Raw genomic sequence first — 24,494 nt, 5'->3', positions numbered from 1 at the left:
GAGACCAGTGAGAAACTTTAAAGAATACTGATGCCTGAATTTCACATCTGCAGATTTATTTGGGATGTAGCCTAGACATTAAAGCTTTTGCAAATTTCAGGTGATTATAATGGTGAGCCAAATAAGGTTATGAAATAAATATCTTTGAATTCCTTTTGTAGGCATAAAGATGTCATCATCAACCAAGGTAAATTAAAAATCCTTCTTAAAAAATATTTTTTCTAAATCATAAGTTTTCCCTCTTGATAAGAATATTGACTTATTTTCATTCAGTATATTTTATTAGCTCACAATAATAAAAAAAGAAGTGTATTTTATAATCATCTAAGAAAATCTCTTAATTTTTATTGTAAGATATGTCATTTTTGTCTCAACCAGCAAAAATGTCAACCCGTGAAAAAAACAGCCAAGGTAAGAATAAGCTACGCAGTTGGTCGCCTTCTTAGTTAATTTCTTTCTGGATCTCTTATTTGGCTTTTCATTATTTATACTACCTGACTTTCCTCTTAATGAAGAAAATATGGTAATTTGAACTAGTGAATCCAAACACTTTTCCACTTCTTTGAGCTCTGAAGAGTCAAAGTCAACAGTAGAAATAAATATATCGTCACAAAGAGGTATAAAATACCAAGGGGAATTTCCCCCCTTTAAAAAAAAGAAAAGTACTTAGAAAAGCCATTTAAAAGATTGATAAATTTTAACTCAGTTTCCTGTCTTGCCAACTTCATTGCAAATAATCGCTCATTTCTTGAAGCTAAGACTTAAAATGTAATGAGTCTAGCAAATCCATTTCCTCTTAAATTTTTCTTTTATATTAATTGTAATTTCTGGCTACTTGCTGTTGTTGGCTTGTTCTGACCCAAAAAAGGAGAGCAGACTTTCTGTAAATGTGTATTTAATTTAATTGCAAAGTAGGTAAGATTTATACATCAGTTTTACATTCTCCTTCAATTGCCTGCAAATTTAATTGAAGCATGCTATTATAAGTAAAAGCATGTCCTTCCTGTGCATGCTTTTTACAGCTAATTTCTATGTGTCATAGTTATCTTTATTTTTCTAGGCTATTATATTAACCATATACCGTGTGGTTGAAATTTTTGTTAGAGATTTAACTTGATTTCTATAGATTTTTACTTTCTTTGATTCTACTAAGAAAAAAGTATTTGTGATCTTATTTGGGTCATTTGTTTTTACATAGAAATTCTAAATAAAGTTGATTTTTGTTACTGTTTTCCTTCAGTTAGGTCTTTTTTTTCCTCTTCTTTAATTAAGTACAGCTTAAGTAATAGTTAAAATACCTTAAGGAAAAGTGAAAATTTATTTACAAAGCCAATTCTTTCTATGTGCCAAAACATTAAAAAAAAATAATTATAGGATAGTGATAGATAGTGGAAGGAGCAGTGAATGGAGAGCATCTGTGTTTAATATTTGGCTCTGTTGTATAGCAGTCTTGTGACGTAGGCAGAATAGCAACATCTTTGGGTGTTTTTCTAATCTGAGAATAGTAACTATAAAGCTTATTTCACAAGACTGCTGAATATGTATGGAAGTACTTTAAAAACAGAAAACACTACCTATAAAAAGGTGCTACTATTATTACATGTTTTGCTAAAGAACACATTTCATAAAAATCCTTATAGCTATGGTAAATGAGAAAGGGCTACCTCTCTGTCATGCTGTGGTATGCTCTTTGGAAGGAAAAGGGAACTAACTTATGCTTAGTAGGTCATAAGTGAGTGGTTTGTGTTGGTGACAATTTTCAAAACCATCCAAATAGGCAGATACGTAAATGTATTTAAAAGGGAAGAGTTTTGCTAGAGAAGGATCACCAAAGTGGGGAAGAAAGGATGGAATGAAAAGCTGAAAAAGGATATAGAAAAATCAGTTAAATTCTGTCACAGGAATTTTATGTGGCACTAGTGCTAAGGAGCCCGCCCATCAGTGCAGGAGACATGAGATGGGATTTTGATCCCTGGATCAGGAAGACCCCCTGGAAAAGGAAATTGCAAACCACTCCAGTACTCTTGCTTGGAAAATTCCGTGGATGGAATTGTTCCAGATGTTGGAATTTAATAATGTCAAGTGTTCTTGCATTAGGCCTTATTTTTGAAATTTGAGTTTGTTCTTTTGCCACTTTCCTCAGCTATATATATCATTAGAGTGTATTTTGAAGGAGAACTCTTACACTTTAGCCTGCTGCATAATTCAGGTCTGACTGAAGCAGAACCTGTTCAAAGAAGTAGATGGTTCTAGAGATTGCAGGTAGGGTATGAGAGGTAAGGAACAGAGGGAATCTATGAAGGCAAGCTTGAAAGTGGGTAAGAGGCATCTACTGAAATAAGGGACATTTGAGGAGGAATAGATGTGGAGAAAAGAATAGTTTGGTTTTGGACAGTTACGCTTGAGTTGCCTATAAATCTTACTTTACTTGTAGAGGTGTGTAACAAACAACATACTGTAGATCTTTGACACCTGTAGTTGAAGTCGAGACTGGTTTCACCATTTACTTAACCTGTGATCAAAAGCAGATGAATTCATCTTGTCTTTGTTTTCTTATCTATAGTTGAGACAACCATAAAAACCCTCGAAGGATTATAAAAGTTAAAGATAACGAAGTGTCATAGCACATGGCACATAGTACCAAATACATTTTCATTGTTATAAATGTAACAGTAAAACTTTGCAGTTAAATATGTGGAGTTAAGATGAAAAGATGACCATTAAATAGATGGTCTTCACTTAATGTGAGTTGTAGATTGTTTAGTATTCATTTTGCATAATATATTTCACAGCACATTTTCTTATACTTTAGCTATTTAAAGTATCTCATTTTTGGATAGTCTTTTTAAATGTGATTTATTAGTTTTCTAGCTCTTTTTTGACAGTGACAAGTGTGACTTGTTCTAAGCCATCTGCTTTGATTTGGAAATAAGCTGATTTACACTTGGTATACATAAATGAGTGGTAGCAGAGAAAGCTTGATCTGAAAGGACTGTGTTCTTTAAGCCCAGCGAAGTAAAAGAGCAGTAAATATGCATATTCAGATCAGCACTTTGAAGAAAGGAAACCATGGTTGAAAGCAGTAGGAGGTGAAATGGGATGTACACAGGGCAATCGCTTGTCTAGGTGTACTATACCATATTGTCTGAACTCTGTGGAACTTATATTCTACCTATAAGAAACAAATAATAACTATTTAACATATCAGGAAGTAATACACATTGAGAAAGAACAAGGAGAGGGGAGAATTGCTATTTTATATACAGTGATTAGGGGAGACATCTCTGATAAAGTGACATTGCTAAGTCACTTCAGTCGTGTCCGACTCTGTGCAACCCCATAGACGGCAGCCCACCAGGCTCCCCCGTCCCTGGGATTCTCCAGGCAAGAACACTGGAGTGGGTTGCCATTTCCTTCTCCAATGCATGAAAGTGAAAAGCGAAAGTGAAGTCGCTCCGTCGTGTCCGACTAGTAGCGACCCCATGGACTGCAGCCTACCAGGCTCCTCTGTCCATGAGATTTTCCAGGCAAGAGTACTGGAGTGGGGTGCCATTGAGTCACCTGAAAGGAAGTAAGTGAACAATTGGGTAGTCAAAGAAAAGACTTTCATGAGCAGAGAAAATTGGAAATACATAAGCTCTGAGTTAAGAGCCTTCTTGCGGTGTTAGGAGCAGCAAGGAGGTCCTTGATCATAGTGTGCATACAATTCTGTATTTGTTAACCACTACTGAAGTGACTTAGCAGCAGCAGCCACTTATAGAATATAGATTCATTCTAAGCTAGAGAGGCGTCATTAGACACCTCACTTAGGAAAGGAAAACAGTGTTATTTAGTGGAAAGAGCATAAGAATAATAAGCATGAGACCTAGTTAGGGGTGAATCACAGAACTTTAAAGGATCGATGTTAATTACAGTGACTACAGTTATGAGTGTTGCTTGGGAAGAAACTAAAATTTCATTTGCCAGAGGAAATTATGAAAAATAAAATATCCTTCATCTGTTAATAAATTTTTCACCACCTCTTGGGATCTTGGACCTCGGTTTCCTGATACATACTTTGGCTTAGACTGCATATTGCCAAGAATCTCTATAATCACTTTTTGAAAGCTGTTTCTCACAACAAATAGAAAATGGAAGACAGCCCCTCATACCTTCTCTAACTCATGTTTACTCTACCTCTGAAGAGTTTGACTGCAGGTGCTTTTGCTTAGTGCTTAGTATTGTTTTCTGACCTGTTGGCTCCAGGCATGTTCTGTCCTGAAACCTGATCACATCTGTGTAAACTGAGCATTGTATCTGAAAACATAGCTAAAATTTACTGCAAGAATACAGAGTAGCAGTGTCCTACTGACACTGTTTGTATATTGTGTTACCTGCTAAGAAGAAGTATATTGTCACCTCCTGAGAGAGTGTGCAGTTTGAAACAAACCAAAAAAATCAAAAGCCCTTGAGCTACAGATAGAATCTTCCCTTGTTTCCAAGATAATATCCAGAACTTTGCAATTTCAGAAGTTAGAAAGAAGGATGCTAACCTTAAACCTATTTTAAGTGTAAATAAGGAGAAGGGAAGGAAACCAAATATTGCACTTCCAAAAAATGTACTCACTACTAAAATTTACCTATTGGCATATGTTAAATAGAATATATAAATATTACTTAGATATCTAGGTCTTGGCTTTGTCCAAGTATATTCTCTGTATTTAAAAAGAGAACAAAAAGGAGGGGACTTCTTCTCTGTTGGAAATTTTATTTTTGAGCAGAGACCTGATTTCTTGTTGTTAGTGACAGTCGTCTAGATTAAAATGTATTTCAGGGCTGTCCAATTTTTTATTACACAAAGCACCCCAACTTCTAGAATATGTGTTTTTGACATCCTCTTTGCTTATTTTCATTTGAGAAAAAAGCCCCAACTGCCCCCCCTTTGATGATTCTAGTGGTAAAGAACTCACCTGCTGATGCATGAGACGTAAGAGATGCAGGTTCAGTCCCTGGGTTGGAAAGATCCCCTGGAGAAGGGCCTGGTAACCCACTCCAGTATGTTCCATGGACAGAGGAGCCTGGCAGGCTACAGTCCATAGGGTCGCAAAGAATTGGACGCAACTGAAGTGACTTAGCACGCCCCCTTTGAACATGGAGAATATGAGTTTTCGTGAGAATTTCTAGTCTTGTACATATTTATTTTGCTGTGTTTAAAGACATTTCACCCACACTGAATTTTCACAACTGTAGGTAGAAGTTTTTTGTTTCGTTTTTTTAATTTAAAGTAGAAAAAACAATTAACTGGAAAATACTCATTCCTTAACCATGCCGGTTAACTGAGCTAGTAGAGTTAGAAATCCATTCTGTCTGGAAATGACAATCAGACTCCATGTTGTGTTGCTCATTCTATCAGTTGTTACTGTTTTCCTGAAGTGCTTTGAAAAGAATTCTGAAACTTGTGATTAGTGTAGCAGAAAAGAGGTACAAATCATCAGTGACATATATGAGAGTGCACGAAAAGACACAGTGAATTACATACCACATTTCTAAGCCATACTCATGGTTGATTCTCCAAGGAACAATTTTACCAAAAATATTGTGTTGATTATTTCCTTTAATAATGCTTTTTAAACTTTTTAAAGATTTTAATCTTTCTAAAAATATATGCAAATAATACAACAAGCACCCATTTACTGACCCCCCAAATTTATTAGATCTTTACATTTTGCTTTATTTAACTCAGGTTGTTTTTTTTTTTAATTCACCTTTTTTTTTTCCCAGCTATAACATGTGATATATCTTAGTTCCCCAACCAGGAATCTTAGTTCCCCAACCAGGGATCAGATCCATGCCCTCTGCATTAGGAGCTCAAAGTCTTTAACCACTGGACCACTGGGGAAGTAACTTTAAAAAAAAAAAAACATTAAAGATAAATTGAAGTCTCTCAATCCTGTATAATTGGGCCTCTTGATTCTCTTTCTACTGTAGTTAATTGGGAAAGAGCTAGAGGGATAAATATTTTGGTATCTGAAATTTCTTTTTTTTTTTTAAATTAAATCCAACTTGGTATATTCAGATAAAGTGAAGAATTTCTTTCATTTATTTAGTGTTTAAGATAACTTTTCCTGGAGATATAAGTGAGTGATTTGAGGGACTTTTTTAAAAACCGTATTTTGCTTAGTTTAGAAATGTTTTCAGCAATATAGCAAATCTTTTAGAAGTTTTGTGTGCCTTATGTTGTTGAATAGATTTATTTCCCTTCTTTTTACCAAAGAAAGCCTTGTTCACACAATAAAAATAATCTGAAATGCTTACGCAAACTCCCATATCTGATATTTTCAAGTAATTCTATTACAGTCACAGTTGTAAAAAAAAAAAAAAAAGCAAAGAAATCTGACTAAAGGAAGTTTAGATTTAGGAAAGCAGTTAACTACAGATTGACTTATTACTATAATTAGTATGTCTTGGCCAGCAGATACATAAGATTTTGTTATGTATCTCTGTTGTAAGCTCCTAAGAGTCTAGGTTCACGTCTTTATATCTTCATTGTGTACCCTCACCCCACCCCCATGTATCAGTAATTAAGAATTCAATAAAATTTACCAGCTAGTAGAACTCTACCTATAAAACAAGGAAAATTAAGGTTTTAGCATTTTGTCAAATTTTTCAGACCTGTGTTCTTGCCCAAGCCAGTAAAACTAACTGTATAATATTTGACAAGCACTGCAACTAGGAATTTTTTTTGATGTGCAAAATAAGGTTAGATTATATATCCTAAATTTATGACTTGCCTTTTTATTTTGCAGCCTTCATTTTATGATCTGTTTTTACAGCTAGACCTTTGAAAAGGAGTGAAATTAAGATTTTATAACAGCATATATCAACTTTCTTATCAAAATCCAAAGATCCTCATAAATTAGGTAGTTCCATTGGAATTAAAAAAAAATATTACTCTAGTGTAAAACTTGAAATATTTTGTTTAAAAATGAATTTGTTCTAAGAAAACATTTTAGCTTTCCTTAAATGGGTTTTTGTCACTTTGTACCATAAAATTGTGACAGTATTTCTAGAATCTTGTTTACTGGCCTGTTCTGCAGCTCTGTGCTTTGGGGGAGTAGAACGGGTAGTATCTGAGGAAAATCTCACATTAAAGATTCTGCAATTTTCTGTTTGCTGAAATTGGGTAGAACCACACTGCTACATTTTAGTGAAATATAAAACCCAAATTCAGTTGTGGTGGGGAGCCTTTTTGTTCTAAAGATCATGAAATACAAATAAAAATGAAATTTCTAAAGTGAAAACTTTGGGAGAAAGATGCTTTAAACTATAAGTATTCTAGAAGGTCAGATGGCTTTCTACGGGCAGTGCCCATTACACAAATAAGTACAAATCATAGTCCAAACCCTTGAAGCTCTGCTGCTGCTGTCTTTGAAAGGCTTTTCTTTTTTTTCCCTTAATATCTCTAGGTGCAGAAATAGGGAAAGCTATTTAAAAAAAAAAAGAGCAGGAAACAGTCTTGGATAAGAGTACAGTTTTCTTCTACACTTTTGTTATAATCTGTGAAAGATTAATAAATTTTGATGCACATCTTTTAAGCATGTAATATTGATAACCAATTGTTTATATCAATATGAATTATTTCAGCAATACTTTTCTCAGAACACCTGAGAGTAACTATCCCAGAAAGTTTGGATTAGGGAATATAAAGATCATTTTGCAATTTGGAGCACTTTGGAAGATAAAACAGCCCAGGGTTGATGCTTAAGTAGAATAGTTAACAGCATGTGAGGAGACTGAAGGGCAAGGACTAAGAGGTGTGCATGAAGGACATAGAAATACAGTATTTCGTATTTTTGTCTAACACTCACTGTTCCAAAAGATAACACAGCAGAAACATCTTTTTCTTCTCTTGTACTCTGATTTCCCTGTTGTTGGGAATTCAGGGCTCAAGCTAATACTATTTGGATTATAAGTAAGCTACATTATCAGGTAATTGGACTTATGTAGCCTAAGGACCTCACCACTGTCTGAACAGTACTGCCCGATGGAAATATATAAAGCACATATACTTTTAAATGTTCTAATAGCAACATTTTTAAAAAAGAAAATTTTCACAGGTAAGATAAGTTTAGGCTTCTCCAGTGGCTCAGTGGTAAAGAACCCACCTGCCAATGCAGGAAACGAGGGTTCAATCCTTGGTTCGGGAAGATCCCTCCGGAGAAGGAAATGGCAACGCCTTCAGTATTCTTGCCTGGAAAGTCTCATGGACAGAGGAGCCTGGCAGGCTGCAGTCTACGTTATCACAAAGAGTCAGATACAACTCAGTCTCTAAACAACAACAACAATAAGATTAATATATTTAATCCAGTGTATTCAGAATATCAGTGGGTGATCAATATACAAAACCATTAATGAGTGACTTACCTGGTAGCCCAGTGGTTAAGATGCTGTGTGTTCAGTGCAGAGGGTACAGGTTTACTTCCTGGGCAGGAAACTAAGATTCCACATATCATGAAGCTGGGGGTGAGAGGCATGGGCATGGGCGGAGGAACATTAAGGAAACGTTTTACTTTTTTTTCCATACAAACAGCATCAGACTCTCAGACTCTGGTGCGTATTTTATACTTAGAGCATGCCTCAGTTCACGCTGACTGCCTGCTAAGTATTCTGCCAGTGGCTCTTGTTCCAAATTGTACAGATCTAGAACAATAGTTTAGAAAGAAAATATTTCACAAGTTCTAAGTAATAGACATTTTGGGACACAGTCTAGGAACTCATTTGACCTTTCTGAGCCTTGGTTTCTCCTGTAAAAATAGGTGTTTGGATTAGGTGAGCTGTAGGATTTCTTCTTCTTCCAACATTATGTGTATCTAGAGAAATGAACTGATAAAATTTATTAACAATATCCCACACAGTTTCTTGTGTTTTTGTTTATTTTTCCTTACACCATGTAGCTTGGAGGATCTTAGTTCCCTGATCAGGGATTGAAGCTAGGGCCTGGCAATGAAAGCACCGAGTTCTAACCACTAGATCACCAGGGAATTCCCTGAATTTCTTCTTTTATAAATATCTGTCATTGATCAGATTCAATTAAGAGTATTTATTTTATTTGAGCATAAGCTAGTAAGTGGTAAAGCTTAGATTCAAATAAGGATGGCCTCTATCACAAAGCTTGCATTCTGTCCACTATACTGTTATAGCCACTCTGTCAGTACCAGGAATTTTCACAGTGTCAAAATAGATAAAATGTTGAGATGACTTACATTTCAGGAAGCAGCAGCTTCGTTATTGAATACAGATAGCCCTATGCTGTGTTTACTAATTATCAAGAGATAGATAATTTAATCATTTCTTTTTCTCACATTTCTGGACCACCTGACTTTATTACTGTATTAATTACTATTACTGACCTCATATGCTTTTCGTCCCATGGCCCCTCTGTTCCCCTTGACTTTCATGCTGGAGTACAGTGAGGACAGCCAGAAAGTAGCAGTTGATAAAACAACTGAGTGGTTTAGCTATAAGGTCAAGAAACCTGACAGACTCAAAATGTTTGCAGTGAGAATTTGACTCACGAGTGACGGAGGAGCAAAGAGGTTCTTCATCTACATATTTTATCTAACTCCCAAGGTAAAGACTCTCTTCTTAGTTTGCAAACTAGTGAGTTCTGTGTAGGCCAAAGGTGTGTTTTCACATGGTATTCTCCCTCTTTGGCAAAGGAGTAAATATTTAAAAATTGGGAGACTTCACAGTAAATTATAGATTTTCTGTTTCTCTTGAAAAATGAGAAGCTCTAGCAGCACTGGGCCCACATCTTTCCTGAGGTGGATTAACTGCTGCCTCCCTAAGGTGGGCCTGTGGATACCAGGGCCCCCACCCTAACTGGTCATCCCATCTGCTCCCAGGGGTCTCAATTTGCATTTTCTGCCTGGGCCTCTAGACACTTGAACTTGTGACCCCTGTATTAGTGGCCCAGATAGGACCCTCAGAATTCTAGCTCATTTGCCTGCAGTTGCTGTTCTGTGGACAGTTGCTTTAAAGCTTTTGAAGAGAGAAGAGTGTTGAATCATGTATTATAAGCAGTTCCTAGACAGTGTTTAGAATGCTTACAAAGGGAAGGAAAGAAATACTTGTCAAGACCTCATACTTTACAGTGTGATATCTTATTTGTTCAATCAGAATTCCAAATGGTAAGTAGTGTTATCATTTTATTTATGAGTCTTATGGTTAGAAAGAGGATAAAGCTGGGATTCAAATCCCAGACAGTGTGTCTCTAAAGCTCACGCTCTTTTCCACTATAATGTGTTGCCCCCCTCAGTTACTGGAATGGTTCCCAGTGTCTAGATATATACTCAGCCTCCAACATGTATACCGCCAATTTATAGACAGGAAAAGGATTTTCATCCTAATATGCATTGCCATTTTTATATTATATTAGAAAAGTTTGCAAGCATAGATACAGCTGCTTTGCTTAGACTTGGTTGCTTATGCTGCTTTACAGTTGCTGAAGGAATCAGTACAGTATTCTGAGCTGTCTCTATTAGCAAAAGTGAAGTTGCTCAGTCGTGTACGACTCTTTGCGATCCCATTGACTGTAGCCTGCCAGGTCCCTCCATCCATGGCATTTTCCAGGCAAGAATACTGGAGTGGGTTGCCATTTACTTCTCCAGGGGATCTTCCCGACCCAGGGATCGAACCCAGGTCTCCCACATTGCGGTCAGACACTTTACCCTCTGAGCCACCAGGGAAGCCCCTATTAGCAGAGGAGGGCACTTTCTTTTCTTTGATGCTGCCCTAACCCATTCCCTTTGCTGGATATACAGTCTCCTTTAACTGGCAATAGAAACATCTATGAAATATTTTTTTTCCATTCAGAAAGCATTTATGCTGTACACCTCTGACCAGTGAATGACCTTGGAAGAAATTCCACACGACAGGAATTTATTTTCCTTTAAGGATTTATTTTCTCTAAAAAACAAAAACAAAAACCAACTAGAGGGAAAATTTTGTAACAAACTGACACCTAGAAGAAAGTGGACCTTACAAAAAATGACAAGGAGATACAGATAAAGATGATTGCTGAAGGGAAATAGTTACAGCTGATAACTAAATTGTTTAGTTATCATCAAAGTCCAGGAAACAGAGCCCACTCTTAGATTCAGAAGTAATAGAGACATACATCACGTGGTGTTAAAAAATTGTGGCGTGGGAGGTCTTAGCCTGTTCTTAGATCAAACCGTGAGGCCGAGCACACTGTAATAATAATAAAAATAACTTGAACTTCTCACCCATAGCAAGTACAGTTTAAAAGTCTTACTCTGAAGAAATACTTACAAACATTCAGCAAATGGTTTTTTTCCTTCTGCTTTCATGGTTTGTGTTACATAAGCTATTGAATTATCTACGCGTCTCTTTAGTGGCTTAGCTCATTCCTTATTAGAAGTCCTAAGGCTGACTCAACCTCTGATTGATAATCACACTTCGTTTCTAACGTGATTTTCCTATCGTAACAGACAAGTTACCAAGTTCTAGACAGCGCCTGTGCATTTACACGCAGTCCCGTATTTTCTCCTTCCCTTTTAGGTTCTTTCGTAAACATTTCACAGCCACCATCAACATTTATTAAACCTGTCTGTATGTAGATCAGCCAAGGATGGGTGTTGTTTTGTTTCTTAAGACTTACAAACAGTCTGATCTGATCACTTAAGTATTGTTTTTATTTGTAAAAGGTGTACCATAAATGTTGATTTGATTCTGGAGTTGTCTTTTTAACATTTTTAGTTTTAGACTATTGCAGATCTTATAAGCAGCTATTGGCTTATGTAAATAAAAGATGTTTGTGCTGTTATGTTAATATTACCTAGGCTACAAACTAGAAAACTATTTCCTAGCACAGTCTTTAAGATTTTAGTGCATTATAATTGAATTTAATTGCTTAAACTCGAGGCTGATCGTAGGCACAGTTGTGAAATGAAGGACGTTGGTCGTCTTTGCTCCCTCTGTGATCACTGCCCTGTGTAACAGTGCTTAGTCTCTCTCTGTGCTTGACTTATGGGGGTGTCTGACTCCACTCATGGTATATTCTGTGGCCATGGTTTTTGGCTGCCATTAAATGTCAGTAGGTTGATCAGGTAGTGACAACCATCAGACATGGTTGTCGTCAGAGGACTCTGATAATCTTTTTTTTCAATTGTCAGAGAACCTTCCATCACAAAATTATTTCCTCTTGTATTTTTATACCTCAATTTTCCTGACTTTCTTGTTGAAATCTGTCAACTTATAGATAAATTATATTTTAATTATGAGAAGTTATTCTCACTTAAGGAATGACCAGTGATTTTTTTCCTTTGATATTTTAAACTAAGTCTTTATACAAAAGCAGTTATATATAATGAGACTCGAATTCTGAAGTAGCTATTTTCTGTCTTGTTTTTATTATAGCATATTAATAATATGTTTTTCAATGAATATTCAGCAAATACATCTGTCTTAATTTTTTTCTTGTGTTTCAACAGAAGGAGAATACATTAAAATGTTTATGCGAGGTCGACCAATTACAATGTTCATTCCTTCTGATGTTGACAACTATGATGACATCAGAACAGAACTGCCTCCTGAGAAGCTCAAACTGGAGTGGGTGTATCCTTTTCTATTGTGACAGCAAATTTGTTTGCTCTGTCTTTAAGAAAAATTACTTTACCTGACGTCTGTCAGAATTGTCTTTATGTCAAGTAAACGTGATAAACAGTGACCATTTGAGAAAGTAAAGAGATGTTCTCTAATCCTTTCACATATTATGTGTATATTGCTGTTCGCAACTTAAAAGCACCAAAATTAATATCTTCAGATAGGGTAAGCAGTATTCCATGGACATCAAGGCAGGTGCTTGTGGTGTAGTGAAAGAGGCATCAGACTAGAATTGGAAGGCTGGTGTTTTGAGTCTTGGCTCTGCCACTTACCCTCAATGAACCTTACTTCTTCCCATATAAAAAAAGGTCAGTAATCCCTACCTCACAGGTCCGTTTTAAGAATTAAATAAGGAAACATCAGTTAAGCATTTTGTAACCTTTGAAATAATATGAATTATCTTATTAAGAGCTGAAATTAGCAAGGTGGATTCTAATTTGAGAATTAACTTCTTCACGACCAGACATTTTCTTAAAAATGAGTATATGAAACAGTGCTCCTTATTTCACTTAGGAAGCCTCGTTTCTCTTAGACATTATAAGAAATTCTTAGTGAAGCAGAAGAAACTTAATGTTTGAACTTTGCTTTTTGCCTCCATTCTCTTATATCCTCTTTCCCACTCCTTGAATCAGTCCCTCCTTTTGGCAGAAATTAGCTTGAGAAAATTCACCAATCCTGTGATTCTGCATAGTTTTTTAGCAGGTACTCTGCTTATACCAAACTGTGCCTGGCTATGTTTTATTCATCAATTAGGGTAAGTATAAGTGTCAAGTAGCTCTTCTTTTTTTGTTTAATTTTGGGCTGCACCATGTGGTTTGTGGGATCTTAGGTCCCAACTAGGGATCAAACCTGGTTAAGCAGTGAGAGCGCAGAGTCCAGCCAGTAGATCGCCAGGAGATTCCCTCAAGTAGCCCATCTTTTGCTCTCTCTCTCTTTTTCTCTCTCCATTTAAGTTAGATCCTCCTCCTGTGTTTTCTTCTTAGCATCCTGTTGTTTTTCCTTCCACAATTTCTAATATACTTGGTGTAAATTTTTGTTACCTTTGAAAAGCAAGAACTCCAGGGACACAGACCCACATATTTTTGTTCAGAAATGCATATTCTACTCTATGCCTGATACACAGTAGGAGCTCAATATGTATTTCTTGGTTGAATGAGGAAACTAGGATTTAAGCATATTAAGTCTTGGAACTGCACAAGGGCTAATGGCAAGACATGAGTTTTATAGTTACAGTCCAGTCCTCTTTACTTATACTGATTCCTTTACATATCCATTAATAAATTATTTAACATTTTGAAAGTTATGTTTGTTCGAAACCTTGACTCTCTATTTTAAGATACGGTTATCGAGGAAAGGATTGTCGAGCTAATGTTTACCTTCTTCCTACCGGGGAAATTGTTTATTTCATAGCATCAGTAGTAGTACTATTTAATTATGAAGAGCGAACTCAACGGCACTACCTGGGTCATACAGACTGTGTAAAATGGTTGGTATCATTTATATATATATGTGTGTGTGTGTGTGTGTGTGTGTATGTATATATATATTTATTTATTTCATGCTCTTATTTTTGTATTTTATTAAGCTAGGTTTTTATTGGAAATGATTTCTTATGGAAAAATGAGAATTTAAGGATATTATGGACATCCTATAGGTAGATTTCAAAAATAAAAAAGACTTATAGGTCTCCAAAATAGTTGGTGTGATACCTGCATGAACAGGTACCTGCAATAGATACCTGCAACATATCATCTATAAATTTTGATGGGCGCTTCTTTGGCTTTCCCAGAGCATTTATACTTTCTCCTCTGGCCTGTAACATCAGATATATGTGGCAGACTAGACTTTGACATACTTCTGAGAGTGATTATTGGTTACTTAATATTTATTGAGAATTTATTTTCTGTAGGTAAGTTTTGAACTTGAGACTTTTGGGAGGAAAGGGAAATCATAGCTGAATAAGGATCAAACTGTAAAATAGAGTGAGAACCATAAAAGTGTGAGAACTCCTTTTCTATGCTCGGGGTATTTTTGAAATACTCAATTTTACTACTTTGAAGTTAACTTTAATTACCTATTGCTTAAATTCATTATTTTCCAACATTTAAAATCTTCTATTCTGGCAACTATATCTATACCTAGAAAAAAATTAATATACATTAGACTTAAAATATAGATATTGTTCAACTTTTAGAGATGATTAAAATTTTGTCTTTTTCACTAGAAGGATAATAATACATGTACAAGATTACTTATTACAACATCATTTTTGATGGTAAAGGTTGGAAAGAACCTGAATATCTTTTAGCTGGAAACTAGTAATGTGTGGTATGCATGCAGCCACGAAGCCATAAAGAATGAGTTTAGATGGACTTAGAGATTACCCTACTTAAGTGAAGTAAGTCAGAAAGAGAAAGACGATTATGATGTGATATCACACATTTAGATCTAAAATATGGCGCAAAAGAGCAGAAACAGACTTACTTAATAGAGAATAGATTTGTTGAGACTGGGGAGAAAAGAACAGGGAGTTTGGAATTAGCAGATGCCATCTATTATATATAGAATGGATATACAACACAGTCCTATTGTATAGCACAGGGATTTATATTCAGTACCCTGTGATAAACCATAATGGAAATTAATGTGAAAAAGAAAAAAAATATATATATATATAACTGAATCACTTTGTGCAACATAAATTAACACAACATTGTAAATCAACTCTGCTTCAATAAAATTAAAGAATGAGGAGAGTGTTTGTGTATTAAATGGAAAGATCCCTAAGATATACTCGTAAGTATAAAAGAACAAGAAAATGTGTAGTATTTGACCATTTGTGTAAAAAAGGAGGTGGAAGATAAATATTTATCTTGACTTTCACATAGGTAAAATTTTTCCAGAATTAGTAATAAAAAGAAACTGATTACAGCGATTACCTGGTTGGTGTTACAGAGAGTAGGGATAATAGCCAGATAGATGAGATTTTAGCAGAGTTTTGTAAGTGTTTTTGTAGTTTTTGATATTTGAACCATGCACATATATTACCTAATCCAGCAATTTTGCTTTAAGTGTTTAAGATTTGAATTAAATATGGAAAAATGTAAATATTAGATTTTTAATTAACTCTTAATGTAATTGATCTATATTAAAAAAAGTAAAATTGATGGATTAGGTAATATATGTGTTTGGTTCAGATATTAACTGTCAATGTAATTGATCTCAATAAAGGATGTATGGGCTTCCCTGATAGCTCAGTTAGTAAAGAATCTGCTTGCAGTGTAGGAGACCCCAGTTCAATTCCTGAATCAGGAAAATCCACTGGAAAAGAGATAGGCTACCCACTCCACTATTCTTGGGTTCCCTCGAGGCTTAGCTGGTAAAGAATCTGCATGCAGTGCGGGAGACCTGGGTTTGATCCGTGGGTTGGGAAGATCCCCTGGAAAACGGAAAGGCGACCCACTCCAGTGTCCTGGCCTAGAGAGTTCCATGGACTGTATATTCCATGGGGTCGCAAAGAGTTGGATACGACTGAGTGACTTTCACTTTCATTTTTCTTTCAAAGCATATGAACTATTTGAGAAGAAATAACATTAGTTAAAGCAACATATTGAAAAACTCTAGCCTCTTTAATAATAAAAGAAATTAAACTGATAATCTTTTATACCAATCAGATTACCAAGACATGTTAAAAGGTATAATTCTTAATATGAGGAAGTTGTAGTGAAATGTTGAAAACATTTTTATTTCTTTATAACAATTTAAATTGATAACTGTTCTGGAAAATAATGAGCAATATATACCAAAAACAAAAAATGTATTCCCTCTGTTTATTGCTTAAATTCATTATTCTCCAACATTTAAAATCTTTACAAGATGTAATATTACATCTTCACAGTAATAAAACTATGTGAATATGTCTAGGGGTAAGACTAGAAACAAGTTCCTTTATTGTGAACATGTGATAAATTTATCATGCCACAATTATGAGTAGATATTTTCTTCAAATTTAGTGCTCCAATAATTCAGTTTAACAAAGAAGGCAAAAATACCGCAGAAAACTTACAAGACCGATAGGTAATTGATGTTTATTTGATTAGCCAAAGAAAATAAAACAAATGGGTCACATTGAGTTTTTTTAATGATTAAAAACTGTTTGAAAAATGTTGATACTGAGGCATGTTTCTGCTGTTTTACATCTTTCCTGTATTTAAAATTGTTGTTAACACTGCTTTTTAGCCTTGCTATACATCCTGACAAAATTAGGATTGCAACTGGACAGATAGCTGGAGTGGATAAGGATGGAAGGGTGAGTGGCACAGTTTTATGCATTCTGTACCAGGTGATATTGATATTAGGATGGAATTGATTGTATTTAACCCTAACTCATTTATTTCATTCTCTTAAAATTTAACTATTAAGGAATTTTTAGTATAAGCAGAGGAAAAAATAATAGAATGTAATAACATTAAAAAAAAGAACAAGAGAGTCACACTAAAATATTCCTTTTCAAAAAATAAGTGTTCTCCCTAAGGAAGCTATTTATTTATAAGAATGGGAGAACTGATAAGCTTATTAAAGTTCTTTTTTTAAGTATAGAATAATTTATCAGTCTGCTGGAAGGTACTATAATTATCCTAAATTGATGGATCCCTTAATTTTATATTTTACATATGATTTTATATGTAATTTATATATGACTAGAAATAGCACTTAAAATTTTTCAGTTATTATTCAATACTATTGGCTTACATGACAAATCCCTTATTAATAAGGATCAGTGAATATTAATGATGACTGATTAGCATGTATATGACTATACTTAATAGCATTTTCTGCCTGGTTTCTTTAAAGAAAAGTATATTGGATGACTTTTAATACTCATTCCAGTTCTAAATTCTGTTTAAGGGCTGTTTGCTTAGCAATTTTTGGACACTGATTTTTTTTTTAAATATTATTTTCTCAGGAATGAAAGTAATGCAAAAAGCAGGATTTCCAGTGCAGATTTGCTGGTATTAGAATCCTGAGTCTACCTTTTAATAGCTGGATAACTATGGACAAGTTATTTAAATCTCTATTTCAGAATAGCACTGAAACTTGTGTATTGCCATATGTAAAATAGATGACCAGTGCAAGTTGGATGCATGAAGCAGGGCACTCAAAACCAGTGCTCTAGGACAACCCAGAGGGATGGGGTAGGGAGAGAGGTAGAAGGGGGATTCAGGAAGAGGGGACCCATGCACCCTTGGCTGATTCATGTCAGTATATGGCAAAAACCACCACAACATTGTAAAGGAATTAGCCTCCAATTAAAATAAAATAATTAATTTTAAAAACTATCTCAATTTCCTCATTTGTTGAATGATGATTATAATAGCACCTAACCCCCAGGGTCTGTGAGAATTAAATGAATTAATGCATGTGACATATTAGAATAGTATATAGCACATACTAGATACTCAGATCATTTGCTGCTACTATTATCACTTTGTCATTTCCTTATTTTTGTAGTATGAGAAGAAAATACCTGCTCAACATTCTTTGGGGGCATGTGTAAATGTACTGGCTATTTTTTATTAGACATTTATCCATCCATCATTATTTTTTAAAGATGGCAAACAGTTCTTGTAGGAGTGGTATTTTCATCTATGTAAATACTAGTTAAGTCCTGCTATCTTGTATTTTTCCCCTTGTTTTTGCAGCCCCTTCAACCCCATGTCAGAGTGTGGGATTCAGTTAGTCTTTCTACACTGCAAATTATTGGACTTGGAACTTTTGAACGTGGAGTAGGATGCCTGGATTTTTCAAAAGCAGTAAGTAACAATTTTTAAGGGAGTAAGCCAGCCACACAAAGATACAGAAAAGACATTAAGCTCAGGTTTGTGTGTGTGTTCATAGAAAGGTATCACTTAATTGAAAAATTAGATGTTAGCTGTTGCTTATCAGTGGCCAGCATTTTAACTGAAATACTAAAGGACTTTGGTTTAGATAAGATCCAGGATATTACACTTAATTATACTTATGTTATTCTGCCTGAAATAGAATTCCAATGTAATAGCAGGAAATGGTTAAAGGAATTGCATACATAGCATAGTAAAATTGAAGTAAGTAATAAGATATGTTTTTGATTCAGCTTGAGTCATAGAAGTCTATTTTACTTACAAAATTTAGGGACATGAAACTTGGCCAATTCTGCCATGAGTATTGTCTTTTCTTAATGTCATGTTGCAGCAAAGAAAATAGCCAGATCTTTGTGCTCATTAAAGTCATGAATTGTTTAGGTTCTGAATTGATGATGGCATGGTTTTATATTTAAGTTTAAAATTCAGCATCTAGCAATCTTAACCTAAGTCTTGATGCTTTATTCTGGGGAGAATGAAATAAGATGTTGCTCATTTAAACATTCTGTTTATTCTTGAACTGTATGTAATTGTTATAGACCATACGAGAGAACATCTATATTTTTAGGATGCATAATTTTTTCATTTCAAATACAAATATCCCTCCAGATTTTATTGGGCCTCATACTTACTTTAGAATATATTTATGTATTCACATTATCTCTTTAATTCCTAACTATCAGCAGTTGTATTCTGGTTTATGGCTGTTTTGTGGGATGTGGAGGAGGAAGGGACATTTTTAGAGCAGAAGTATAAATTTGGGTGGATACAGGAACTTTACTAGCTTACAAGCACTGAATGTCAAGGGTTCTCATGAATCAGGAATTAGAAGAAAGGAGATGAGAAAAGGAGATGAGCAGAGAGAAGGGAAATACTTATACTACCTTTTTTACTCCCTAAAATCTCTGTAGCAGTAACTGTTGTCTTCTGGTTGATATTGTTACAGTGTTAAGATTGTCTTGAATTGCCTCCTGCACTGACTTTTCCTAGTTTAGGTAATCATTCCAGTACAGGGTAAAAGAAGGCAAAAGAGAAGAGAGTAAGCTCTGCCCTTCCTCAGTACTCTCACTTGTCACCACAGTATTTCTTTGTTCCATAGACATCATAAGGTATATATTACAAATGCTACTAGAAAAAAAATAATCTTTTAATATCATCCACAGTTCTTTTTCTGGAAGGTATCAATTAGTGAATGAAAATAGTTTTAGGAAAATAGAAAGGAATTTATTTATGTTTTTATTTATCTTGTTTATTCATTTTAATATAAATCAATAATATCATGGAAAACTAAAATCGGCAAACTTTCACATAACTTATTCCAACAGATTTACCGAAATTTAGGACCAAAGTTATAAAATTGTATACATTTCACATCTACTGCAAAGGAAAATACTTTAAAAGCAGTCAGAACACTTTAAAGCAGAAGATACTTTAAGATGCAGAATGGACTATCCTCAAAATTGATTATTTGCTATTTTTGAATAGTGGAAGTAGCTAGATAGCAAATGGAAATCAACCTAGGGGAAAAAATTAGAAATATGGAAAAAAATAAGAATCCTTATTATATTTCTGAAGAAAATACAGTCTTAGTAAATAGTATATTCATTATATTTCAAGGAACCATGAGTTTAAAGGACTTTGTATTTATCTTAATGTTGGCGGTTTTCATAATATGGTATTTCTTTTTTAAAAGTAAGCCTTATCTGAAGATTTTTAAATGCCTTATTTAAACTGACTTTTCTTTAGGATTCAGGTGTTCATTTATGTGTTATCGATGACTCCAATGAGCATATGCTTACTGTGTGGGATTGGCAGAAAAAATCAAAAGGAGCAGAAATAAAGGTAAAAAAAATTTGAATAGGTTATTTATCTTGTAAAATACATTTTTTGTTTCGCAAGTCCTTGAAGTATGTTGCATACTCTTAGGTTTCAGGAGAGTACAGTTCAGTTCAGTTCAGTCGCTCAGTCGTGTCCGACTCTTTGCAACCCCATGAATCGCAGCACGCCCCCACCTGACCACATTCATCAGATGTGCTGACTTGCCGTCATTCTTATGATGGTGGTGGCTTAGTCACAAGTCATGTCTGACTCTTGCGACCCCATGGACTGTAACCTGCCAGGCTCCTCTGCCCACGGGATTCTCCAGGCAAGGATACTGGAGTGGGTTGCCATTTCCTTCTCCAAGAATTCTTATGGTACCTTTAAGATAAAATAGTCAAGCAGCTTCAACCACTTTCAGTGATGTTTCAGATACATTGTACTACTGAAATGCTGAAGTAGTTGGATATCTAATCTCAAAATTAAGACTACATGCTCTACTTGGCTTCTTCTTTAGCAAAATGTTATTTTGTTCAATCTATAAAGATTAAAAAATCTAAAGGAAAAATTGAACCTCGGGAATATGACTGACATAACTGAAAAAGCATACAGTGATAAGTTTTTTTGGTCTAAATTATGTTTGTGGGATTATTACATAAAATGCCACCGCGTTTATAGTTGCTGTGGAGTAGTGTTAATCCTTTTGTGTGGAGCAGGCTATGACTTGTAAGAAAGGAACGAGGTTAGCATTGCAGCTGCATTCATATGGCTCAGAAAATGGCCTCCCTCTGACAGGCTTTCAGAGGGATCCAGAGGTGCAGGATGGCTTTTGAAAGCCTCTGACATATTTGCTTTATTCTCAAATAACATCACATTCCTCCTCAGTTGCTCTCCAAGTTTTGTTTTGTAAAATCTTCAAGCTTTCAACCTGTTGGATGAAAAGAGGTTATTTCTTTTAGGTACTTTTAATCTTTTGAAAGAAGTAGGGTAGATTTTATTTTACTCGAAAGGAATATAAGGTATCAGGAAACCTCAAATTTTAAAAAAACATAAATGAAGATAGATTGTCTTTCAGCCATCGTTCAGAGTAATTTTACGTTGAAACGTAGGGAAGTTACTCCACAGTGAAACACGTAAATTTTGGTCCATTGTATTAAAGGCTGCCAGATGAAGTCTTACGGTTTTCCTCCTCCTGGCCTCTCCTCTGTCTCCTTTCTGGAACCTTCGGGGTGCATGTTGCTGAGAGTTACATCCCATGTCTTGTGCAAACACCATATGCTGCTCCGTTTGCTCCCATGGCCTTGGTTACTACTTGACGTGTCCCACACCAGCTAACTCCAGCCCAGGACATCCTCATATGAGTACCCCAGCCACAGTGTGTACAGACATGTACTCATCATATTTATTAGCCCCCAGTCAGCTTTGCCTCTCAGTGAGTAGCATCACATTCCACTTAATTGCCTAAGCTGAAAATTCAGGCATCATTCATGACTCCTTTTCCCTCACTTCACACTCAGCCAGTCAACAGGTGCTTTCAGTTCTGTGTCCTTAATGTCTGTGTTAGAACTCTTTCTCCCTCTCTCTCTTTTTTAATTTTTTGTAATTTTTAATTAATTAATTTTTTTGGCCACACTGTACAGCTTGTGGGATCTTAGTTCTCTGGCCATGGATTGAACCCAGGGCCATAGCAGTAAAGTGCCTAATCCTAACCACTGGACCATCAGGGAAGTCCCTATATTAGAAGTCTTTCGTTGCAAATGACTTCAAAACAACTAAAGCAAACTTAATAAGAATTTATAGATTCATGTTTAGAAAGTTAAAGAAGAGATCTAGTAAAGGTAGAGAATTTTGCCTCAGGAATGATTTAAGTCAGGGACTAGATCACTGATTCTGTCCCTCTTAGCTTCTCCCTATGTATTGACCTTATTCTAGTCTTCTGTAAGTAAGTTCTGTCCTAGCTTATGTCACAAAGGATCGGAGATTTGATACATTACTTGTTAATTTATGTAAATTTAAATTCAGTAAGGCAACTTCATAACCTCATTTACAGAAATTAAAGAAGATCTAAATCAGAGGATTGTACATTTCTAATGAGTAGAAGATAATATTGTAAAGATGTTATTAATTCTTCTCTGCATATTGGTCTATACATTTCAATATAGTCAAAATTCTAGCTTGATTTTTATAGAAGTTGACAGGCTGAATGTATGAGGAAATATGAATGGGTAAGAATAGACAAAATCACCAAGGTTGATGAGGGTATAAAGTAACTGGAACTCTCATATACTGCTGTTGGCATGTAAACTGGTACAGCCATTTTGGATAACTGTTGGGTATTACCAGGTAAAGTTGAACACATGCATATGCCTACCCCTCTGACCCATCTTGTTGCACTGCTATGTTAGAACTCTTTCTCCCGTCTCTCTCTCTCTAGTTTTTGTAATTTTTAATTAATTTATATTTTTGGCCACACTGTACAGCTTGTGGGATCTTAGTTCTCTGACCATGGATTGAACCCAGGGCCATGGCAGTAAAGTGCCTAATCCTAACCACTGGACCATCAGGGAAGTCCCTATTAGAAGTCTTTCATTGCAAATGAAAGTTGTATAAACCCTAAAGAAGATAATACATGTGTTGACCAAAACACAAGTAATCAAAAATAACAGAAGTAGAAAAGAAAGTTACTCAAATGTCCATCAATAAGAGAATGGATAAATCAGTGCTGTGGTCTTTCCCTGTAAAGGGAATACTATAAAGCAGTTTGCATGATCAAATTGCAATGTATATACCGACATTAAATGTATCTCACAAATGTAATGATAAAATACGCTAGACACAAACGAATACCCTCTATATTATTCCACTTAAATAAAACAGACAAAGCTAATCTTTGCTGCTGCAAATCAGTTCAGTCGCTCAGTCATGTCCGACTCTTTGCGACCCCATGAATTGCAGCACGCCAGGCCTCCCTGTCCATCACCAATTCCCGGAGTTCACTCAGACTCGGGTCTGTCGAGTCAGTGATGCCATCCAGCCATCTCATCCTCGGTCGTCCCCTTCTTCTCCTGCCCCCAATCCCTCCCAGCATCAGTCTTTTCCAATGAGTCAACTCTTCGCATGAGGTGGCCAAAGTACTGGAGTTTTCGGCTTTAGCATCATTCCTTCCAAAGAAATCCCAGGGTTGATCTCCTTCAGAATGGACTGGTTGAATCTCCTTGCAGTCCAAGGGACTCTCAAGAGTCTTCTCCAACACCACAGTTCAAAAGCATCAATTCTCCGGTGCTCAACTTTCTTCACAGTCCAACTCTCACATCCATACATGACCACTGGAAAAACCATAGCCTTGACTAGACAGACCTCAGTTGGCAAAGTAATGTCTCTGCTTTTGAATATGCTGTCTAGGTTGGTCATAACTTTTCTTCCAAGGAGTAAGTGTCTTTTAATTTCATGGCTGCAGTCACCATCTGCAGTGATTTTGGAGCCCCCAAAAATAAAGTCTGACACTGTTTCCACTGTTTCTCCATCTTTCCCGTGGAGTGATGGGACCGGATGCCATGATCTTCGTTTTCTGAATGTTGAGCTTTAAGCCAGCTTTTTCAGGATCATGGTTATTTCAGTGGAGGTAGAGGATAGTAACTAGAAGAGGGATCTGGGATGTTAGTAATGATCTGTTTCTTGCTTTAGACGCTATACACAGGTGTGTTCAATTTGTGAGAATTTATCAAACTGTGTACATAGGATTTGTGAACTTTTCTGATTATATAGTATACATTAATAGAAAGTTTAAATATCCTATAAAGCTACACAAATACCCAAGTGATTTATTTTCTTAGATTACTTCAGTTTATATCTTAAACATCTTATCACTAGAACTGTGGGTGTGTATACTTGGAAATATTTATACCAGTGTGTGTGAGTTGCTCAGTTGTGTCCAACTCCTTGTGACCCCATGGACTGTAGCTCCTCTGTCCGTGGGATTTCCCAGGCAATAATACTGAAGTGGGTTGCCATTTCCTTCTCCACGGGATCTTCCCACCCAGGGATTGAACCTGCATCTCCTGCTTGGCAGTTGGATTCTTCACCACTGAGCCACCCGGGAAGGCCCCCCTC

The 24,494-nt window shown here is 35.7% G+C and overlaps 1 protein-coding gene across 4 annotated transcripts in view; it reads left to right on the top strand.

The window, feature by feature from the left end:
* EML4 (EMAP like 4) overlaps nucleotides 1–24,494 on the top strand; it is a 148,832-nt gene that overhangs the window by 85,271 nt on the left and 39,067 nt on the right. For 2 of the 4 annotated variants that reach the window (XM_069583487.1, XM_069583485.1), the window contains exons 6-11: nucleotides 162–187; nucleotides 12,495–12,618; nucleotides 14,003–14,152; nucleotides 16,906–16,975; nucleotides 18,369–18,479; nucleotides 20,313–20,408. In XM_069583487.1, the coding sequence (XP_069439588.1) occupies nucleotides 162–187; nucleotides 12,495–12,618; nucleotides 14,003–14,152; nucleotides 16,906–16,975; nucleotides 18,369–18,479; nucleotides 20,313–20,408 (577 nt within the window). Of the gene's footprint in view, nucleotides 1–161; nucleotides 188–354; nucleotides 412–12,494; nucleotides 12,619–14,002; nucleotides 14,153–16,905; nucleotides 16,976–18,368; nucleotides 18,480–20,312; nucleotides 20,409–24,494 lie in introns of all 4 variants that reach the window. The other 2 variants (XM_069583484.1, XM_069583483.1) reach the window with 2 other exon arrangements.

Source organism: Ovis canadensis, chromosome 3 (genome assembly GCF_042477335.2).
Source record: "Ovis canadensis isolate MfBH-ARS-UI-01 breed Bighorn chromosome 3, ARS-UI_OviCan_v2, whole genome shotgun sequence".
Lineage (NCBI taxonomy): Eukaryota > Metazoa > Chordata > Mammalia > Artiodactyla > Bovidae > Ovis > Ovis canadensis.
Note: the sequence above shows the minus strand (reverse complement) of the source record. Positions and strands in the feature narration are given on the sequence as shown.